The sequence below is a fragment of the Lolium perenne genome, chromosome 3 (genome assembly GCF_019359855.2).
Source record: "Lolium perenne isolate Kyuss_39 chromosome 3, Kyuss_2.0, whole genome shotgun sequence".
NCBI classification, from domain to species: domain Eukaryota; kingdom Viridiplantae; phylum Streptophyta; class Magnoliopsida; order Poales; family Poaceae; genus Lolium; species Lolium perenne.
Window position 1 is genome coordinate 228,959,885 of NC_067246.2, and position 21,712 is coordinate 228,981,596.

The window sequence follows — 21,712 nt, forward strand, 5'->3', positions numbered from 1 at the left end:
ATGATCGTGATGGTCGCTACCGTGGTGCACGAGACGGCCGCAGCCCCGAGCGTGGGTGTGGAGGAGGAGGTGGATGGTCTCGTGATCGCTGAGACCGCCGTGATGGACCTTGGAGACGTGATGACCGCCCATGGCAGGATGGTGGTGGTGATCGCCCACGCCGTCGTGATGATGATGACCACCGCCGTACTGATGGTGGCAAGGGACGCCGCCGCTCTGACCGTGCTCCCACGCCCTTTGTTGACACCACCTGTCAAATCTGTACTATTCATGGCCACCCTGCTAAGGATTGTTCGTGGTGCTATGAGGATGATGATGATCGTGGCAACAAGGGCGACAGGGTGCAAACTTTGCATCCTATGGTGTAGACACCAATTGGTACTCTGACGCAGGTGCCACCGACCACATTACCAATGAGCTGCACAAGCTCTCTACACATGAGAAGTACAATGAAAATGACCGTGTTCGCACAGCTGAAGGCACAGGTATGCACATTAGCCATATTGGTCATTCAAAATTTGCACACCCACATGGTTCCTTTGATCTCAATAATATTCTTCATGTTCCTAATGCATCAAAAAATCTCCTTTCTGTACATCGTTTTACCCTTGATAATCATGTGTTTATTGAGTTCCATCCTTTCTTCTTTTTGATTAAGGACCAAGCAACACGAAGAGTTCTGTTTAGAGGACCCTGTCATGGTGGTCTCTATCCCTTGCTTCCCATGTTCAATGAGACCTCCAAGCTCGCCTTCATCGCAATAAATCCGCCATCCTCTACATGCATCGGCGTTTAGGACATCCATCTTCCTTTGTGGTTCAACAAGTTCTTAGGAGAAATAAAATAGCTTACACCCCAGAAAGCACACCATATGTTTGTGATTCTTGTCAGTTAGCCAAGAGTCATCAACTACCATATCCCATATCCACTAGTGTTTCTACTGCTCCCGTGGAGCAAGTGTTATCTGATGTATGGGGCCCTGCTCCTCTTTCTGTGGGAAAACATGCATACTATGTAAGCTTTATTGATGATTTTACTAAATTCACATGGATATATTTGCTCAAAAAGGGCTCTGATGTTTATCAAGTCTTTCTTAATTTCAAATAGTATGTTGAGCGCAAGTTTAATAGAAAAATTGTTACCATGCAAACTGATTGGGGAGGAGAGTATGAAAAATTGAATGGTTTCTTTCAGAAGGTTGGCATTACACATCATGTTTCTTGCCCTCATGCTCACCAGCAAAATGGTTCCGCTGAAAAAAAACATCGCCACATTGTTGAAGTTGGTCTTGCATTGCTTGCTCATGCATCCATGCCTCTTAAATTTTGGGATGAAGCCTTCCTTACCGCCTCATTTCTTATCAATCTTCTCCCAAGTAAAGTTCTTGATTTTGAGTCTCCCACTGAGCGTCTCCTTAATGTGACACCAAATTATGATGCCCTTCGAACTTTTGGTTGTGCTTGTTGGCCCAATCTTCATCCATATAATAAACGAAAACTCGCTTTTTGCTCCAAACGGTGTGTTTTTCTAGGCTATAGTCCTCTCCACAAAGGTGTTAAGTGTCTTGATATTTCTACAGGTCGAGTCTATATCTCTAGAGATGTTGTGTTTGATGAGAATGTTTTTCCTTTCTCCACATTACATCCAAATGCCGGCGCTCGCCTCAAACAAGATATCTTGCTTCTTCCATCCTCCACATCTTGCTCTCCCATGGATGATGCAAATTTTGATGATCATATTGTGCCTGTTGTGTCCTCTAATACTGTGTCGTAGGATGGGGAAGCTGCAGGAGAAAATGGAACTGAAAACGGAGCTGAAATGGCGACAGAAACGGAAGAAAACTACACATTATCGCATGCTGCAGAAGAAGACGAAACCAGCGCTAAGCTCGAGGAGGAACATTCCTCTGCTCCGCCTGATCCCGAGGCCAGTGATCCCGAGGAGGATACGCTGTCAGCCCCAGCACCTGCGGCAGGCGGGGCAGGTGGTCCTGCTGCTGCTGCTCCTCCTTCGCGTTCTGTGCACATGCACGGCAGAGAGGAGGAGATTCCCTCCTCGGGTTCCACGCCAACGCGTGCTCGCCACACGCCTGCCAGCTCTGCGCCCGACAGCTCCGCCACACGTCAGCCGTCGCCTGGACAAGGATCCTCTGTGCCAGAATCAGCAGCTTCTGGTGGATCTTCTATGCCACATGATTCTGTAGCACATTCTACACCCAGCTCGTCACAACCTGCTGGTTCGGCGTCTGCTTCGCCGGTGCAAAGTGTTGCACCACCGGCACCTCCATCTCCTCCTCGCACTCGTCTACAGAGAGGTATAACAAAACCGAAAAAATATACTGATGGTACAATCCGCTATGGTCTGTTGTCATCCACAGGTGAACCATGCACATTGGGAGAAGCTCTAGATGATGAAAATTGGCGGCTGGCTATGGAGGAAGAATACAAAGCATTGATGCAAAACAAGACTTGGCACCTTGTTCCTCCAAGCAGAAATAAAAAATCTAATCGATTGCAAGTGGGTTTATTGAATCAAGAGAAAAGCAGATGGTACAATTGACAGATATAAGGCACGTCTGGTTGCAAAAGATTTTAAACAAAGGCATGGCATTGATTATGAAGATACTTTCAACCCTGTGGTTAAAATTGCTACTATCAGAATAGTTCTGGCTCTTTCTGTTTCTCGTGGCTGGAGTCTAAGGCAGCTAGATGTCAAGAATGTGTTTCTTCATGATATTCTGGAAGAGGAAGTATATATGAAACAACCTCCAGGTTTTGATAATTCTCACACTCCACACTATATTTGCAAACTTGATAAAGCATTATATGGGTTGAAGCAAGCTCCTCGAGCCTGGTATTCTAGACTGAGTTCTAAGCTTTGTGATCTTGGTTTTGTACCTTCAAAGGCTGATACCTCATTGTTCCTTTTTCACAAGTCTGGCATTACAATGTTTGTGCTAATATATATTGATGACATCATAGTAACAAGCTCTTCTGATCATGCTAATTCTGGTTTGCTTAAAAATCTTAATAAGAATTTTGCTATCAAGGATTTGGGAGATTTACATTATTTTCTTGGTATTGAGGTTACAAAGACACATAATGGTTTGCTCCTGACACAGGGAAAATATGCTAAGGTCCTGCTTCAGAAAGTCGGCATGCATGGTTGCAAGCCATCCCCAACATCATTGTCATCCACTGAACAGTTATCTCTTACAGCTGGTACACCTCTAGGTTCTGATGATAGTATTCAATACAGAAGCATTGTTGGAGGACTACAGTATTTAACATTGACAAGACCATATTTGTCATATTATGTTAACAAGGTTTGTCAGTATCTTCATGCTCCAACTACAGAACACTGGACAGCTGTTAAATGTATCCTCAGATATGTACAAGATACCTTACATACTGGAATTACTTTTGTGAGATCATCCTCTGCACTTCTTAGTGCCTTCTCAGATGCAGATTGGGCAGGATCTCTTGATGACAGAAGATCTACAGGAGGTTTTGCTATATTCGTTGGACCAAATTTGGTCTCCTGGAGTGCCAGGAAACACGATACAGTATCCAGGTCAACTACTGAGGCAGAATATAAGGCTTTAGCAAATGCTACAACTGAGATGATATGGGTTGAAAAGTTACTTGATGAACTTGGTGTTAGATTGAAGAGCAAGCCATGCCTTTGGTGTGACAACTTGGGTGCTATTTATTTATCTGCAAATCCAGTTTTTCATGCTCTCACCAAGCAGATTGAAATTGATTTTCATTTTGTTAGAGAAAGAGTTGCAAAGAATTTGCTAGCTATCAAGTTCATCTCAAGCAAAGATCAAGTTGCTGATGGTTTTACAAAGTGTTAGATGTATTTCTGTATGCCTGTACGTCGTAGGTATGGAGGATTCCTCCACCCTACCGTACTCTCTCTTGTATCGATGATGCGCTTAGTCCCAATATATAAACACGTAACCGTGTGAAGTCCAACACACGTTCAAAGCCAAAACCTAATACTCACGTGACCCAAGTGATCCAAATGACCATCTACGGGTAGTTTTGATGTCGCAGGTACGGACGTCCTTGTCCGCCTAGTTCGTTATGTTCCTATATATACACTGTTGTGGTAATGAATTAGCAACAATCAAACATAGGCTATCGCTTGGAAAATTCGAGGAACATATAAACCAGACACAAGCAGAATTGTAGCCGGTGACCATAAATTTGTATTGTCGCGGCGTGCCTGGAGTGTCAAAGAGTTTAGTTTTGAGCCTTTGACAAACAAGAACCATGGTAAACTCCGTACATACAAGAACTGGTCGTTTCATACCATCGAAAAAACCATACTTGACATCATGGTGGCACCCGGGTTGGATGGTTTTAATGGCAAATTTTTCAAAGCTTGTTGGAAAATTATTAAACTTGACATCATGGCGGTTATACAACGCTTCTCCAACCTCCACACCAAGAATTTACACTGGCTTAACACAGCTAATATTTTCCTTATTCCGAAGAAAGAAGGGGCGGAGGACATCACCGACTTTAGACCCATTAGCTTCATCCATGGTTTTGCAAAGATAGTGGCTAAAATCCAATCCCGCCGCTTGGCCCCTCACATGAACGACATTGTGTCCCGTTCCTAAAGTGCTTCATGAGGTCGAGGAGCATACACGACAACTTCATGTTTGTTCGCAACTACGTGAGATGGCATCACCGAAGAAAGAAGGCGACACTTCTCTTCAAGCTTGACATCAAGAAGGCTTTCGATCATGTTCGTTGGGACTACTTCCTTGATCTTCTTCAACGCCTTGGTTTTCGTCCCCGCTTCCGTGATTGGCTCACTGCCCTTCTTTGCACCGCTTCATCGAGAGTTCTCCTCAATGGCATCCCTCGGGATCCTATCAAGAATGAACATGGACTACGACAAGGGGACCTGCTCCCCCCTTACTTTTTGATATCATGATTGACCCTCTCCAACGCATCCTTCAAGTGGTCACCGGCCACGGCTTTCTTAGCCGCCTCCCCGGAAGTGGGGAAAGGTTTCACACATCTCTATACACCGACGATGCGGCCATTTTTATGGCCCCAACCATGCGGAGGTATCCAACCTTGCGCATATTTTGAACAACTTTGGCAATGTTACCGGCCTCTTCACTAACTTTGAGAAGAGCCTTGTGAAACCTATCTGATGCAATGAGGTGGACCTTGTGCATGTTCTACAAGACCTTCCGGCTACCACCATGACCTTTCTTATGAAATACCTTGATCTCCATCTTGCGGTGAAGCACCTTAAAACATCATATTTCCAATACATCAAAGATAAAGCAGCGGCGCGCATTGCTCCCCTTCATGGAAGATATTTCAACATCGCCGGGAGGAAGGCACTTGTCAAATTGGTTCTTTCCTCGCAAGCCATCTACCCTATCACAGCCCTTGAGGTCCCCATGGAGCCCCTACAAGCTATCATAAAGCTAATCCGAAGCTTCTTTTGGGCGGGCAATGAAAATGCCACCGGTGAAAAGTGCAAAGTCAATTGGACCGCGGTTTGCCGCCCTACCTACCTTGGCGGATTGAGTATTCTTAACATGGATAAATTTGCGATAGCATTACGCCTACGTTGGCCATGGCTAGCTTGGACTTCACCGGATAAGCCTTGGGTTGGAATGGAGAATCCTTGCAACAAGGAGGACTTGGATCTTTTTTGTTTGTTGACCAAAGTCACCATTGGTGATGGAAATAAGGCTAGCTTTTGGGATGATCCTTGGGCCGATGGCCTATGCCCAAGTGTATTGCACCTTCCATCTATGCTATCTCAGCTCTAAGAGGAAAACTTGGAACATCCGAAAGTCAATCAACAACGATGCTTGGATCCTCCATCTTGAAGTATCTGCGGGCCTTTTGGTCCAAAACCTCCATGAATTTACCTTGCTTTGGCAACATACCTCGCAAATCGCTCTCCAAGATGATGTGCCAGACTCTGTTGTTTGGAAACTCACCGCGTACGGGGCATCTCTTGCTCATCGGCCTACAAGGCGAAATTCGTCGGAACTATCCGCTCCTCCATGGAGATAGTCGTTTGGAAGGTTTGGAAGGTTTTGGCTTATCATATAAAACCGGGTTTGGATGGCGGACCGCCTTGAGAGACGCGGGTGGCCTAATGGGAGGATTTTCCTCTTTGTCGTTGCCATGACGAGTCGGCGGCCCATCTTTTTTTCAAATGTCGCCTGTACATTTGTATTTGGACTATGATTAGGGATTGACTTCACATTCACGACTTTGACCCCGCCTCTTGGAGTGAGCTTGATATGGTGGAACTTTGGTGGGCTTCCAAGGTTCTTGCTCATGGCGGAAGAAGTAAAGCTATGAACTCTCTCATCATGCTAGTCGCTTGGGAGATTTGGAATGAGAGAAATGCGAGAACCTTCAAAAACGAGAGCACTATGCCAACCATCATCTTCGATAGAATCAAGTATGAAGCTAGAACTTGGGTTATAACCGGTGCGAAACATTTAGGTCTTTTGACTGCGGAAGAGTAGGCTTTTTTCCTCGCTGTGGTTGTAACTCTAAAGCTTGGTTCTACGACTTCTTCTTATTTAATGAATTAAGGCAAAAAATTGCCTTTCTTTCAAAAAAAGGCATATTTATTCAAAGAGTATCCGCTGAATACTAGCTACAATCTTTTATTTTCGTTTATTGACAATGGTCTATTAGTCCCTACAGAATTAACAATAAAAAAGCGTCAGTTAGTATGGAACATTCTTTTCGCTTAGAGCATCTCCACCGGCGTCCCCCAAATAGTCGCCGGCAGAGGCGTCGGCACCTCCGTATGGGGTACGCCGGCACTGCATCCTCTATTTGGGGAGTTGTTTCCACACTGACGTCCCCAAACCGGCGGTCCCAATAGATGTTTTGAATTAAAATCACAAATAGAAGCATAGAAAATCAAATAAAGAGAAAAATATTCCATTCCACAAATTAATACATAATTGGAAACGTGGTTTATACGAAGATATAGTTTGGAACATGGTTTTCCACAAACTAATACACAGTTTGAGCCATGGTTGACACAAATATAAAATATTGAAAAAAAAACCTAACTAGGCCGATCATTTTTGCTGCCAAGAAAGAACACTCAAGGGCACACCCAGTCACCCACACTAGAAAATCCAGTTGGCGAGGGTGCCCTGTTGGTTCTTTCGATGAAGAACATCCAAAAACATACTTGCCGATATTCGCTGCGAAGAAACAACACTCAGTCGTCGTCCTCCTCGGCACTGTCGCCGTGGTAGTGGCGGCGGCAGCGCGTCTCGTCGAACACCTTGACTCTCATGTCCCTCTCGCCAAAGTAGGAGAACACGAGCACGAAGCCGGCTTCGAGGCGGTGGTAGCGCGTGAACTTCTCCCAGCCGATGTGAAGGTACATCTTGCCGCGCGCATCGTAGATCACGTCGACGATCCACTGGCAGCAGCCGCAAGCAGCCTCCCGCAGATGCAGCGAGCCCAGGCGCCCGTCGCCGGCGACGAAGTCGGCGAAGGTGTCCAGCAGCCTCTGGATGGCGTGTGGGTCGCCCTTGAGGATGACGACGAACTCGAACAACACTGGCCCCTCCTCGTCCTGCATGTCCGACGATGAAGACGACGGCGTCGCAAGCGATGGCGAGCGTGCAGCTCTGCCGCGACCACTACCACGACCACGGCCGCGACCTCAGCCTCGACCAGACATGGCGTCGTCCCTTCAGATGGTGGCGGCTAGGGTTGGGGAGAGAGTCGCTAGGGTCTGTGTGTGTGAGGGACGATGAGAGGCGGCCCTTTTTATAGACCGGAGGGAGGCGGGGGAGCAGTGGCGCTCATTAACGCTGGCACGAAGAGCAAGGCGCGACGGGACGGTTCGCTGCGCCTCTGCGGAAACTGCACCGCCGCTGCGTCCCAATAACTCCCGTCGCGAGGTAGGCGACGGTTAGGTTAAAATTGAATGAGCCGCTGATGCGTCGGCCCTGCCACTCCCCGCTGGCGTCGACTTTTGGGATGTGTGGCTGACACGTGGCTCCCACGCCCAAAATTTTCAACCTCGCGAGGGCGCCGGCGCGCCTGATTCGTGCTTTTGGCGAAGGAGCCGGCACGGGGTTGCTGGTGATTCTATTGTGCTCGAAAATTAGCCGGCGCCGTTTGGGACCGGTGCAGGCCCATTTTCGCTCCCGGCCCGAAATCGCTATCGAAACCGCTATGGGGGACGCCGATGGAAATGCTCTTACACGCCTCATGTATACTGAGTAAAACGTCTTCTATAGATATGACTCTAGTAGCTGGGTAAGATGCACGAGGCAAGAATATATCATGCAACAGCAGCATTGTTGGCTCTCTGACGATGGAATGGTTCCGAGAACGAGATGACGAGAGAAACAAGATGTTGAATATTGATATATTGTCTAGCCATTTTGATAAGTTTGGACTTTAATAGTACTACATCAATTGTATGACTAACTAATTCTCCTACAGCAATTGTATATGTTATCAGAATCGAAAGGTCTCGAGTTCTATGCTTCTGGATAGCATTGACACCAGGGACATCGCTAGTGGTATTCGTAGGTACCAATGATTTTGACGATGTTAGCAAAAACAGTGACCATTTTGGCAAAATAAATACCAAGTTGGAATTTCATAGAGCTGCCATTGATTGACACGGGCGACTATGATCAAGGAACGAGAAGATACACTTGCCTAGTAACCATCAAAGTGATCGAGAGATCCACTTCAGTCTGTCTGGAGTGAAATACAAAAAGTGGCTGGGCTGGTCTCCCACAAAGACGAGCACTGAAGCTACCGCAAGTCCGTTAAAAAGAAAGCTACTGCAAGTAGAATCAATCGTCCGAAGAAGCTGGAAAACATTTCAATCTCCATGGCTCGTATCAGTGCTCCGACGCCTTTTCGCCTGACGGCGACGTGGGTTCCTTTCTGCCGGGCTTCTCGTAGCTCGCGGGTGGAGGGGAATAGTCTTCTCACGGGTCCGCCCAAGCACGTGCGCACCGATCGATCAGGATGAGGGTCGCAGAGCATCTCTAGTCACCTCCCCAAACCGTTCCCTAAATATATTTAGAGCGTGTCGGACAAAATAAAATTCTCAGCCGCGTGCCCCAAAGGCTTTTGTCCTGCGCGACTCAATACGGTGTCCGGCATTCTGAGTCCGTCCCCGCTATACAGGGGACGCTCCGGCCTCCGGGCACGCCGGACATAACGAAATGAGAGGCGAGGAGACGCGGGCCCGACGCGTCAGCAGCTCGAATGCTCAACTGCCGCCTACATAGCGATGGTGCAGTTGCCGGGAAGCGGTGGCAACCGCGTCAACCGACGCGCCAACCGCTGAAATGGAGCGCGGACTCCTCGACACCGCTCTCTTCGACTTCTGCGCCACCGTTCATCCGCGTTCAATAAGGCCCGTACGTAGATGCTTTCGGATCTTAAACCATCCGCCATTCATCCAAGCTTCCATCCGACACCTCCAGCGATGATGAGCTACATCTCTCAGCTTCCATCTGACACCTCCAACGAGGGCAAGTCTGCTGGATGGCGCCATTGGTGGGGCAGAACCCGGACGCCCAGCGGCGACGACGATTCCCCGCCGGCAGTTGACAACGAGGAGGAATGGCTGGGCGTGAAGGAGGACGCGGAGGAGGAAGGTTAGAGGAGGCGGCGGCGGCCCGTTCAAAGGCGGAGGCGGACGCGAAAGCGAAGGCCAAAGCCAAGGCCAAGGCGCAGCCGGCGAGCACCGACAACGAGGAGGAGGACACTAGTTCCTCTTCGGAAGATGAGACGAGCAGGAAGCGTCACCGTGATGACGACGACGAGGCGGGGCCATCATCGAAGAAGAAGAAGAAGAAGTAGTAGTTTAAAATAATTTATATGTAAGTTAATTATATTTTTTGAAGTTTTATGTGTAATTTGTTTATGTTGAACCGATTTGAATATTAGTACAGAATTTTCTTCTATCTATTTAAATTAGTTTTAATGTTTGGGGGCGGTGTTTGGGAGACGCGGCTGGAGAGCGACATCCTCCAAACGCGGCACGAATAAAACACGTCCCCCAAACGCTCGATCCGGCGTAGTTTAGGAGACGATTTGAGAGACGCGACCGGAGATGCTCTCAGTCCGCTGCAACCTACCGTTTTAGTACTATACTACTATCTGTAACTTTCGGCCAAGATCTTGTTTCCCAATTCGTAGATTTCGTCTGCTTGCTTGCATGTGTAACTGGCTGACTTCCGGTGGTCGCCGTCTCAGTACTATCTGTAACTACATGGCAGAGAAGCATGCCGGTATACTAATCTAGTGGACCTTACGAAAGCTGCCTCGATTCGAAAGCCTTCCTCCCACCACCGTTTCCGAACCTTCTAGCTACCGCCTCAGCAAGATCCGGGAAGAAGGGTATGTATAATAAGCCTCATGCGATTCCGCAAGACAGTATCTCTATCTCTAACCACCATCAGCGTCAGCGTATCTTACTAGTCTTTGGCTTCGCCATCGAATTCTGAACTAAGCAATGCAACAAGTGCAAATATTATTGGTTTGGTGAAGCTACAGCGAATATGAGGATACGAATATGACACCAAGATTACCACAAGTCAGCTGACAACTTCCGGTTGTGCTGTGTTGTGTTGTGCCAACTTGGTCAGAGCAAGTTGACTATTTCGGGTATCACTTGTCAAACCAAAGCTTAAGTCGAAGACAAGCTTGATCTGCTAGGTGTTTGTTAGTGGTCAGAGCTGAAATCTCAACAAAAGTTAAGCATGTTACCTTGGAAGAGAACACACATATGGTCAGAATGAACAGCGCTGCCCCTTGTTCAGGAAAAAAAGTACTACTCCTATCCAAACTGTTTGAGGAGTTATCAACGGTGCAACCTAACCGCCGTCCAATATGCTGGCTCACTAGCCAAATATATCCACACATTTACACTTTGCGCAGACGAGAAATGGACCACAAATGCTCATGAATCATCTTGGACATGGAGAACCAATATGCTTGCGACATCAATTAGTTAAGTTATTACAGCTGACCGAATATGCTGAGGCTTGGGCGATTGACTGTTGAGAGAATGAGAGGTCATAATCCTAAATTGTATCAGTAGGACCACTGCGTACTCTTATTGCCCAACTGAAGAAACATGGCTCCTCGTCAGTATTCATTCAGTGTACCCAAACCATAGTCACCAACTTTTTTTTTTTTACCGGAACCATAGTCACCAACTATCTTACAGGGGATACAAAAGCGAATTAACTGGCTGCACAGGTACCCTAGTGTACATCATCAAACCAAAAGGAATGCCCAGCATCACTTGAAAAAATATCACATACAGTAGGCAAAAAACTGGAAGGGACAAAGATAACTACTCCCTCCGTTTGAGATTATAAGGCGAGAGAGCCAATTCACTAAGACCAAGAGAATCAATAACTTTCCCTCATTAATTACGGAATGCACCAATTGTTTCAAATGCACGAAGAGAGAGAGAAAAAAATTAACATGCATTGGGGAAGAGAGGACAATAAGTGAGAAATGCCTTATAATTCCTAACAATTATAAAAAGCTCGCTGCCCTTATAATCCCTACCGGAGGGAGTAACTACTAGCATACACATCCGCCTCTCTGTTCAGTCTCAGTGATAGGATCTACAACTGTTTGGAAGTAGCTGAATGTCAGAAAAAGAGCTTGTTAACAAATAAAAATACAACATTAATAGGTGCAGTGTAGCATCTGTTCCATCTATGTTGCGCCAAGGTAATGGTACAAAATAAAACAAAAGCTAATGGTAAAATCTTCAAAGAAGTGCAGATCTACATTGCACCAAGGTAATGGTACAAAAGAAACAAAAGCTAATGGTAAAATCTTCAAAGAAATGCATTCTTTTAGTCCAGATGTGTCATCATCATACGAGAATTGCTCCGTACGAAAATTCAAGCAACATCAATAACATAAAAGATATCACCAAAATAAGATTTCATCTAAGTACTACCATGCAGAGTCTTAAGGTTAAGAAAACAAAGTTAGAACCAACGTGAAGCTACGAACACAAGCTTATAAAATCATACTACAAAGTCTAAGACCACCAGAAGCCTTACACATGCCATCTATACAATTTTCCAAATAGAAGTTGCCCACAAAGAATAGATGAAGAGTGCAGATACCCAAGGTACGAAAAATTATTCAAGAAAGACATCATCACGTATTCACGGGATAGGCTTAGTCTAGAGTATAAAAAAAAGAATGCAGATAACATGTTAACACTGCCGACCGCAATAGACTCGTCGAGAACTGCAGCAGCCATCCCTTCATCTGGAGAAACAAACTCATCATCAGCTCAACAACATGGAAAGGAGCTCTGTAGCAGATATCATATGACGGTCTGTAGCTCATAGGAACACGATGACAACCGAATAAACCTGTCAGTCATTTCACACAAATTTGTTGTGCAAATTGAATGATGTGACTGATGTCTGTAGTAACAAATAGGACACTTATATATTGCTTTCAACTTAACAATTATGAAACAGCTAAACCAATAGAGAACTCTGGGCATGGCCTAGGCGTGAGGACATTCCAACATCAACACCTACAACATTTGGATGATATGGAATCATTTACAATCTAATCTAGAGAGTATCTTCTTAGTTTTTACTTGGTATCACCTTCATTTTAATTGTTTGCCTCGGTCATTCATATACGTGAATCCATATTGCCGAATGAAATTAGTTTGAGGGTGCATGCTACCCATATTGGTGGCCAAGTATTTTCCAAAAAAAAAAAGGATCACACATGACAAATCTCACAAGCTATATTTAGAAGATGTTCCTTACCTTCAGACCATTTCAGCACATTAGCACACCAAACCAGACATAGTCGTCCTATGGATCGTGCAACATGTCAGCTTCGCCACCTTCGTGAATCTCTGTGCCAAGAAGCATAACAAGTTAGACAATTCACAGTTTTGCGGAAAAGACAAATGGATACGAGAAGTAACATTGAGTCAGTCACATAGATGAGCTGACAAATAAAACTTGAGCCAAACAACTCACTTTTTAACTCATACTTTATAGACAATCTATATTTCGCTTTTGATACTAGCAATAGAAATCAAAACTACATCTATTGTAAAATGCAAGCCATATTTCTGAAAGTATTATAGTTAGCTACCTCATAATGACGAATTTAGCTGATAAGAAAAAAAGGACTCTAGTATAAACTATCCCCCTTAATGTCAGGCAGACAAAATTAAAACATGGCAAAGCTAATAAACTCGAGCAATAGAAGACCTTGGGCATTCGATTTAAAATACATGGACCTTAATTCAAGAGAAGAAAAACCATTAATTTTTCAGGATCTTCATCAAGTGACAAGGAAAACAATTATTTCAGAGGGTATGGATTCAGTGAAAGTAGAAAGACTAGAGCCGATACAAGTAATGGATAAAATAATACAACTAGCAATGAGATTCCAAACATACCAACCAAGTTATTAATTGACATTTGATTTTATATCTTTACTCATTTGGCATTTCATTTAGATCTACCATGAATAATACAACTAATAATAACATATAAGAATACAGTTATAAGTTTGATTGTCTAGCAAATCGATAATTGCTGATAAAACTTAAGTTGTTAGTGACTTGAGAAGCACAATGAAGGTATCCGAGCAATCATGTAGAAAACATAACCATACTAGGTTAAGCCTACAATTTATATAAGGACTAAAGATGAGCAATCACCTGGTGTGTAGAAACTCTTGAAAGGATAGTAGGGATTGACACCATTGGACTCATAAAGTTTCCTGGACTGCATCAACTTTAGTTGAACCCCATAGACATTGGCTCTCACAAGTAAAAATATTTCATCAGTATCCTCATCATACCCCAGCAACCATCCCAACACTGGCCCAATCTGAGAAGGGAGTCCTAGAAATGTATGCATGTCAATGGTCTTCGAAGGCAGCCATATGGCAACACCATGACCATTGACGTTCCTCTGCCACATTTGTAAGCAAGGATAAGACAATATGGTGAAGCCAATGGCGCCATCCTCAGCCTGGATAACTAGACGGTTTAGATCGTAGATATCATCTGTAACAGGAGGCACACTAATCACAGCTAGGATGTGCTCATCCAAATCAAACTTAATCATGAAATCACTCGAGGACAACCAGTAGAGCACGCTACCGATAAGTGTCGGACGAACACCGGTATAAAAAAACTGACATGGAGCCTGTGCTGAGATGATATTGCCCCATCTGGCAGTCTCCGAAGAGTAAACACAGGCGAGGGGTTGTTTATCACTTCTAACCGTGGACACCAAGACCACCTTGAAGGGGTTCGGGTGGCAGCCGCCCTGGACGTGGCCATGGTCACACGCAGCGCAGAGCACCGCCCCTCTGAGGTCGCCCTTCTGTAACTCGGACGGAACAGCCAAGCAGCGGTGGTGGCCGGTGATGGGGTCGCACACAACAACCTGATTCTGCGTGAATGTTTTGACGAGGACGAGACCGTGGCGACAATCGAGCAAAATGTAATGGCGGAGCAGGCTGATGCGTCCAAGGTTGAGCCGGTGGGAAGGGATGCAGTCAGGAGGGTCCAGGATGGGTTTGAACGCGATCCACCCGTTGCGGAACTGGAATAGGCCGAGAAGTGGGGGCTTCCCGTGGTGAGCGCGGAACTGGCGGTGGAACTTGGGGTCGGTGACGAGTCCTCGCCAACGCTTGCAGACCGCGGAGGCGCGGGGTAGGGAGGACGGCTGCGGGGGAAGACGGAGGAGGATCTCCCGCAGCATATCGTCGTCGTCCGGCAGGGATGCAGACTCCACCGGCGAGGTGCGGGTCAATCCGGCGCCATCCTCGCTCGCGTGGATTTGGGGATGAAGACGCGGGCTGCTGCGGTGGGCTATTCCGCCGCCCTCCTCAGTCGCCTGGATTTGAGGATGGAGGCGCGGGTTGCGGCGGCGGTCCACTCCAGCTCCCTCGTCTCTCGCTTGGATCTGGGGATGCAGGGGCGGGCTACGGCGGCGGGGCATTCCGGCGCCGTCCTCCATCGGCTGGATTTGGGGCTGGAGATGGCTAGCGGGCACAGGGTAGTGAAGTGGGATTTGCGCTTGCTGTCGACAAGGGTTTGGTGGCTTGGGGCTACACTAGAAGACGCATTTCGGCGCATTTGGGGCTGTAGCGAACGTGGATTTTCAGTTTCGTCAGGCTATATGGAGTTCAGTAAGTGCCCACCATCTGAAAAACGGAAGTTCAGTTTTCCGAAAATTAATTTTCAAGCGTACTCGAAGGTGACACAGAACAACACCCGTGTTCAAAACCGAAAAAACAAAATTTAAATATGGCAGTAGAATTGATCATCGCAAACAAACTGAAATCGAACTGCATAGGTGCATAGTTGCGATCGCAGAATGCATTTACATATAAACTGCCCCGGTCGTGCGACCTAATTTTCGGCCCTACCAGGACCTCTACGCGTGGTGGAGGACGCCGCCGTTGGTGACCTACTCGGAGTCGAGGTCGATGACCTCCTGCTTCAAGCAGCGGATAGCGGCCTCCTTCTGCGCCTCCTCGCGGCGGAAGCGTTCGCGCCTCGGCCTCCGAAATGACGGCGACCTATTTGGATCACCGTTGCCTCCTCCTCGTTGTTGAGGATGTAGTCCGCCGAGTTGAAGACGGTGTGCGCCGGCGCCGCCTCCTCCTCCTCCTCATCCTCCTCGTCGTTGTTGTCATCGATGGGCGGCGCAAGGGCACGGCCCGACGCGCCGGAGGAAGAACCCTCGCCGCTATTGGCGTAGCGGGCGAGCTTCCCCGGTGGCGTCAGCCCCCAGTTTGTCCACCGGCGCGCGCTTCGCTTCCGCGTGCCCTCCGAGCGATTCCATTTCCGTTGTTGGGCCTTCGAGCGGAAGACGGTGGCGGGGGTGGGGGTGCCGGCGAGTTGCTGCCGCCAATCCGCTCGTCTCCCCTCCCGCCGCTGCCGGTGCCGGCCATACGGTCGTGGTGGAGGTCGCGGAAGAGATGATGCGGCGGCGGCAACGACGGGATTTCTCGCCAGAAGTGGAAACGCACAGACGGCGGAGGAAGCTGATGCGGCAGCGGTGAGTAGGGTTTTCGAGCCCTACTCCACTCCGCTCACCTTCTCGAGCCCCCGAGAAAGTTTTACGGGACGGACCTCCGATTCAGGCGCTGTTCTACGACGTTTTCGGCCCGAACTCGTAAATCCGCTGGAAAAAATCAGTTTTACGGGCTCTGTTAGAGTTGCTCTTAGAGCATCTCCATTCGCGACCCCAAAGGTATTTAGAGCATGCCGGACATTTTAACCTCCCCAGTTGCGCGTTCCAAAGGCCGCTTCAGTCCGAACGTGCCCCAAATATGTCGGGCGTCCCCAGCCCATCCTTGTGTATAGATGACATAGGCATCCCTAATGGGCCTGCCGAAGATGGTACCCGAGGTCTATTGAAGGCCCACGACCCGAAGGATAAGGAGAATTCGGAAGCCCAACTTGCTAGTTAAGGAACGCTAGAGTTGTATTAGGAGAGAACACTTGTAATATTACGGGAGGAGTTGGAAACCTTCCCGGACTCTGTAACTTGTACATCACGAATCCCTCGGCTCCACCTCCTATATAAGGGGGAGTCGAGGGACAAAGAAAGCATCGATTCATTGTCTCACAAACCTTAGTTTTCATATCGTCGAGTACTTTTCGGCTGAAACCTTCGAGATCTACTTGCCCTCTACTTCTAACTAAACCCTAGTCTACAACCCGTAGTCATTGATAAGTTAATCCCTTGCCAATTGGCACCGTCTGTGGGAATTAGAGGCGTCAAGTATCTGATCTCGATGGCACGTTCAAGATCGTCGACTTCGTCAACAGCAAGCAACGCGATGGATCGAGGTAAACAGATCGCAACTGGTCCTGTCGATTTTGTTCCTCACCCGCCCTCCCGTTTGGATGCATATGCGTATCTGGAGGAGCCTATGGAGATGACGTTCGGAAGATTCCACTTTCGCGTCGAGAAGGAGGGAGCGTATCGTCTCGAAATTCCGATCTCGTCGGGATTATCGGCGGTCGATTCCGATTCGCACTCAACATCATCAATCGAGTCAGGCGAAGAGCAGACTTCATCGCCATGCTTCATCAGCACCAGGGCAAGCGAAAAGCTCGCCAAGATATTCAGCGACATGTCTTTCGAGTCATCCGCGGACTCAGATATAAGCGATGACTCGAATAGCTTCGACAGCTTCAACTTCATCGACAGATCCACTACCATTGGCGAGGTCTTCACCAATCTCTATGATGGTGTCACCAAACCCAACATGGTTCAGTATCCAAAATATCATCAGATCTATGCAATCGGAGATCCGAGTCGCCCACAAGAGGAGACATCAGAGAACTTCGACGAGGCAGGAAATCCATATGTCGATCCTGCAGATCTCACGAGAGGTCTAGGGACAAAATATATCGGACCAGGGACACGAGAGATGGTGCGATTTCCACAAGAAGTGTGGGATCGAGTCGCAAGAGCTATTAATGGTACAGAGCCAATGACTGTAACGGCGACACCTGAGGAGTTACAAGCATACCAATATAGGCTCGCACGTACCAGGCGGGAGCTCGAGAAGCAAAAAATCGAGTTGGACAGAAGGCAGGAAGCAGCCTCCGCATCAAGCAGGCGAAGGACGGAGTTAAGTCGACACTCAGGAACTTCGGGAGATAGCCACAGGGAAGCTCGGAACAGAGCAAGATCAAGGCTGCAAAACATATCTGAGGGAGAAAGAGAGCACTTGGTTCAAAACCTCGACATGTCTTTTACGTCGATAGACATGAGAGGGAACATTATCCCCAAGACACCAGAAGCTGGGTATATGACGACACATGCCTTTATCCTTGCATCCAGGCCACCTCCCGTAGATTCAAGAGAGGCATTGTACAACATGGCGATGGCAGGAGTCGGGGTCATGGGAACGGCGTTTGCAGCAACACCTCCCGAAGGAGCAGCAAGGCAAAATAGTCCACGGCCTGCGGCAGCAGCACCAGTTCCCGAAAGAACAAGTGGAGCAAGAGACACAGCAGCGCAAGCAAGGGTGGACAGAGCACGACAAAATAGAAGGGAACATCAGCATTCCCCAGAGCTAGATGACGAGGATATGTTTGGGCTGCCGTGCTTCAGAAGGAGGGTCCGAAAAACTCGAGTTCCTTCGGGGTTCAAACTACCCGATAACTTCAAAAAATTCGACGGCCTGCAAGATCCAGAGGATTGGCTAGTCGATTATCTCGAGACAGTGAAGCTGACAGGAGGAACCAGAGCAACAGCTATGCAGAACATCCAGGTACATTTGAGTGGAGCTGCGCGATCTCGGATAAAGAAGCTTCCTCCAGGATCTATCGACAACTGGGATAGCTTTGAGGATGTGTTCGTCAAAAATTTCCGGTCCACTTGCAAAAAACCTGCATCACTAGAGGAACTAAGGGCGTGTCGACAAAAGCCAGATGAATCAATGCGAAAGTACATCCAAAGGTGGAATATCATCAAAAACTCGGCAGAGAATATATCTGACGAGAGAGCGATAGATGCGTTTGTCGCAGGAATCAGGCGGGAGATTTTGTCGAAGACTTGGGAAGAACTAACCCAAAGACAGTATCCGCATTAATGGAAATAGCAAACAGATGGGCAGATGGAGAAGATGTTGTTCACAACAAACGGCATAGGTCACCAGAGGAGGACCGCGGTCGAAATTATCAAAATAGGCGACGATTTCCTCGGCAGTACTCGAGCTATGATGCTCCTGGACAAATTTCGGCTGACTTTCGGGCAAGCGCTGGAGGAAACAATAGAGATGACTATCAAAGGAGCAACGAGCAGCAAGGCGACAATAGAGATGACTCCCGAAACAACAGGCAAAATAATGGGCTAAGGTTTCAGAGACCTTTCGTGTCCCCCGAGGAGATGATGAACGGGCCGTGTCAGATGCATTTTTATCTCGACAACAACGGAAAGAGACAGTCAGGACACTTGCAAAAGGATTGCCGAAATTTTCAGGCAATGTTAAGGTGGGCAGGGCACGCCAATGCTCAGGCGACGCATAGAAACCCTCAAGGGCCTAGGAGTGAGATCCACTTGCCACCTCCTCCCGCAATTACGGACGAAAATCGACACCAGCTCAGAATAGCGGCAGCACCTGCACCACCACCTTACGTTGATCCCAATTCCAACGGAGCGATCTCGATGATTCAGAAAGGCAGGCCATCCAATAGAGATCAGAAAGTAATCTCGCGACAGGTGTTCATGGCAGAGAAAATGCCTCCACCAACGGTTGAGTACCTTAATTGGTCAGGGCAAGACATTGGCTTCACAATAGCGGATCATCCACATCAAGTTCCTCGACCAGGGCAGTCAGCACTTGTCTTACCAGCAGTAATTGCAGGATTCGACGTATCTCGAGTATTCATAGATGGAGGCAGCAGTTTAAACCTTATGTATGCAGATACACTAAGGAAGATGAATATATCTCTAGCAAATCTGAAACCAACTGACACACGTTTCCATGGCATCACACCGGAGAGTCCAAGTTATCCGTTGGGGAAGATCAATCTCGACGTTCAGTTTGGGACCCGAGAAAACTACAGAATAGAGAGGCTGAAATTTGAAGTCGTGGATTTCCCATCACAGTACCACGCTTTGTTGGGACGACCAGCATATGCCAGGTTTATGGCGGTACCACATTACATGTACCTGTTGTGGAGGATGCCTGGACCTAAGGGACCAATCACAGTCAAAGGAAGCTTCGCGCTAGCCGATAAGTGTGACAAGGATTTTCATCGACTATCAGAAACCTTCGGGATGCAAGCAGAGTACATGGCGTCAAGGCTCACGACTGATTATGATGTGCTGCCAGATGTAGGAAGGCCCAACAAAAAATCAACCTTTAACACTAAGAAAAATTCTAAGGAGGTGCAGATTCACCCGACAGATCCAAAAAAGACGACGTCCATTACGACAGACATGGACCTCGCATAGGAAAACGCGCTCGTCGAGTTCCTCCGTAAGCACTAGAAAATCTTCGCATGGTGTCCAGCTGACATGCCAGGAGTACCCAGGGAACTTGCCAAGCACCACCTAAACTTGGATCCACTAGCGAGACCAATCAAACAACCTTTGCGACGTTTTTCGGAGCCAAACCGCAAAGTTATGCTGTCAGAAATTGATCGACTGAGAGAAGTTGGTTTCATCAAGGAGCTGCATACAGAGGCCACGTGGGTAGCAAACCCAGTGTTGGTGTCGAAGAAAAACACTAAAGTCCTTCGCATGTGTGTCGAATTTACGTGTCTCAATAAACATTGTCCAAAGGATCACTTTCCCCTCCCGAGGATCGATCAAATTATCGACTCCACGGCAGGATGTGAACGTCTTTCCTTTCTGGATGCTTACTCTGGTTATAACCAGATCAGATTGAAAGAAGAGGACGAGGTCAAAACAGCGTTCATCACACCTTATGGCGTGTTTTGCTATCGAACAATGCCTTTTGGTCTGAAAAACGCGGGAGCAACATATCAGAGGATGATGCAGAAGTGCTTAGCAACACAGATTGGGAAAAACGTCGCATAAGTGTGACAAGGAGGCTCTATCAGGGACACTGGATACATTTTTTACACTTGCTTTTTTTGCTTGGAAGTCACGTTTTGGTGGACGCGGCTGGAAACGGGAGCACCAAAATGCGGCACCATGTTGCAGGGTCCCCCAACTAACTAATATGGCGCTTCTCCTAGAGGGTCGTTTGAGGAACTAGTTGACACTCCGCACGTTGCTGCGGAAATAATAGATGATTTTTGTATATACACAAAATGTGGTACTATCATTCTGAAATTTCGAAGATATGAAATGACCTTTGGTTAGCATACAAGAATGTAACAATCATTTGGTATGAAGATATGAGTTGCTGGAAGAAGGGTATAGTAGGCACTACAATTCTAGGAGAGCATGACAATTCTTTAATCATGGTAAACAACCCATGTAAAGTGTATCTTTTGGCAACGCAGAATACAGAGTGACGGTTAGAAAACGTGCGTAGAAGACATACACTTGGAACATACTTGTTGGACCAAACAAATTAACTGATGTAGACATGTCGACTGCTAGAAAGAAATACACCTAAAACTACTACAAACAGAGCTGCAGAAAATACACGGATGATTGCTTATAAGGAAAAAAGTAGGGACACATGCATGTAAAAAGCTCCCAGAAACATGATTGCTTATAAGGAAATTTTCTTACCTTCCACCTAGGCCACAACTCCAGAACCCATGCATTGTTGTTAGGGCATGTACAGCGGGGGCGCCAAGGGCAGACGCTAGGATCTAGGATCTATTTCCAGGCCAACGAACAGTTACATCGTACGATCCCAGGCTGTGGGCGCTTAATTTCTTGCCTGGACGCAAAACGATGCACCGGCCGCTTAGATAGGATTTTGCCTCCCGCATAAAAATCAGGATGGTTCTGTTGGAGAAATAAGCACCTCAAACTAGTAGGCCTGCGTTGGAGATTTGGACCGTCTCGATAGACCCCAGGATTAATCTCTGTTATTTCTCCACCTAAGCGTCTACTTAGGCGCCTGCCATTGGACATGGTCTTAGCCTGTTCTGATTATTTTCCGGTGTCAGCCCTGGTGGAAAGGTAGAGAAACAAAAAAGAAAAGTCTTTATCTGG

General features: G+C 47.2%; 1 protein-coding gene across 1 annotated transcript in view; it reads right to left on the minus strand.

Moving 5' to 3' along the window:
• Positions 1 to 12,172: 12,172 nt before the first annotated feature.
• LOC127339853 (uncharacterized) overlaps positions 12,173 to 21,712 on the minus strand; it is a 99,606-nt gene continuing 90,066 nt past the window's right edge. Inside the window, exons 2-3 of the mRNA XM_071828363.1 lie at positions 12,836 to 12,927; positions 12,173 to 12,314 (exon numbers count right to left, since the gene is read on the minus strand). Coding sequence (XP_071684464.1) covers positions 12,884 to 12,927 — 44 coding nt within the window. The 3' untranslated portion in view covers positions 12,173 to 12,314; positions 12,836 to 12,883. The remainder of the gene's footprint in view (positions 12,315 to 12,835; positions 12,928 to 21,712) is intronic.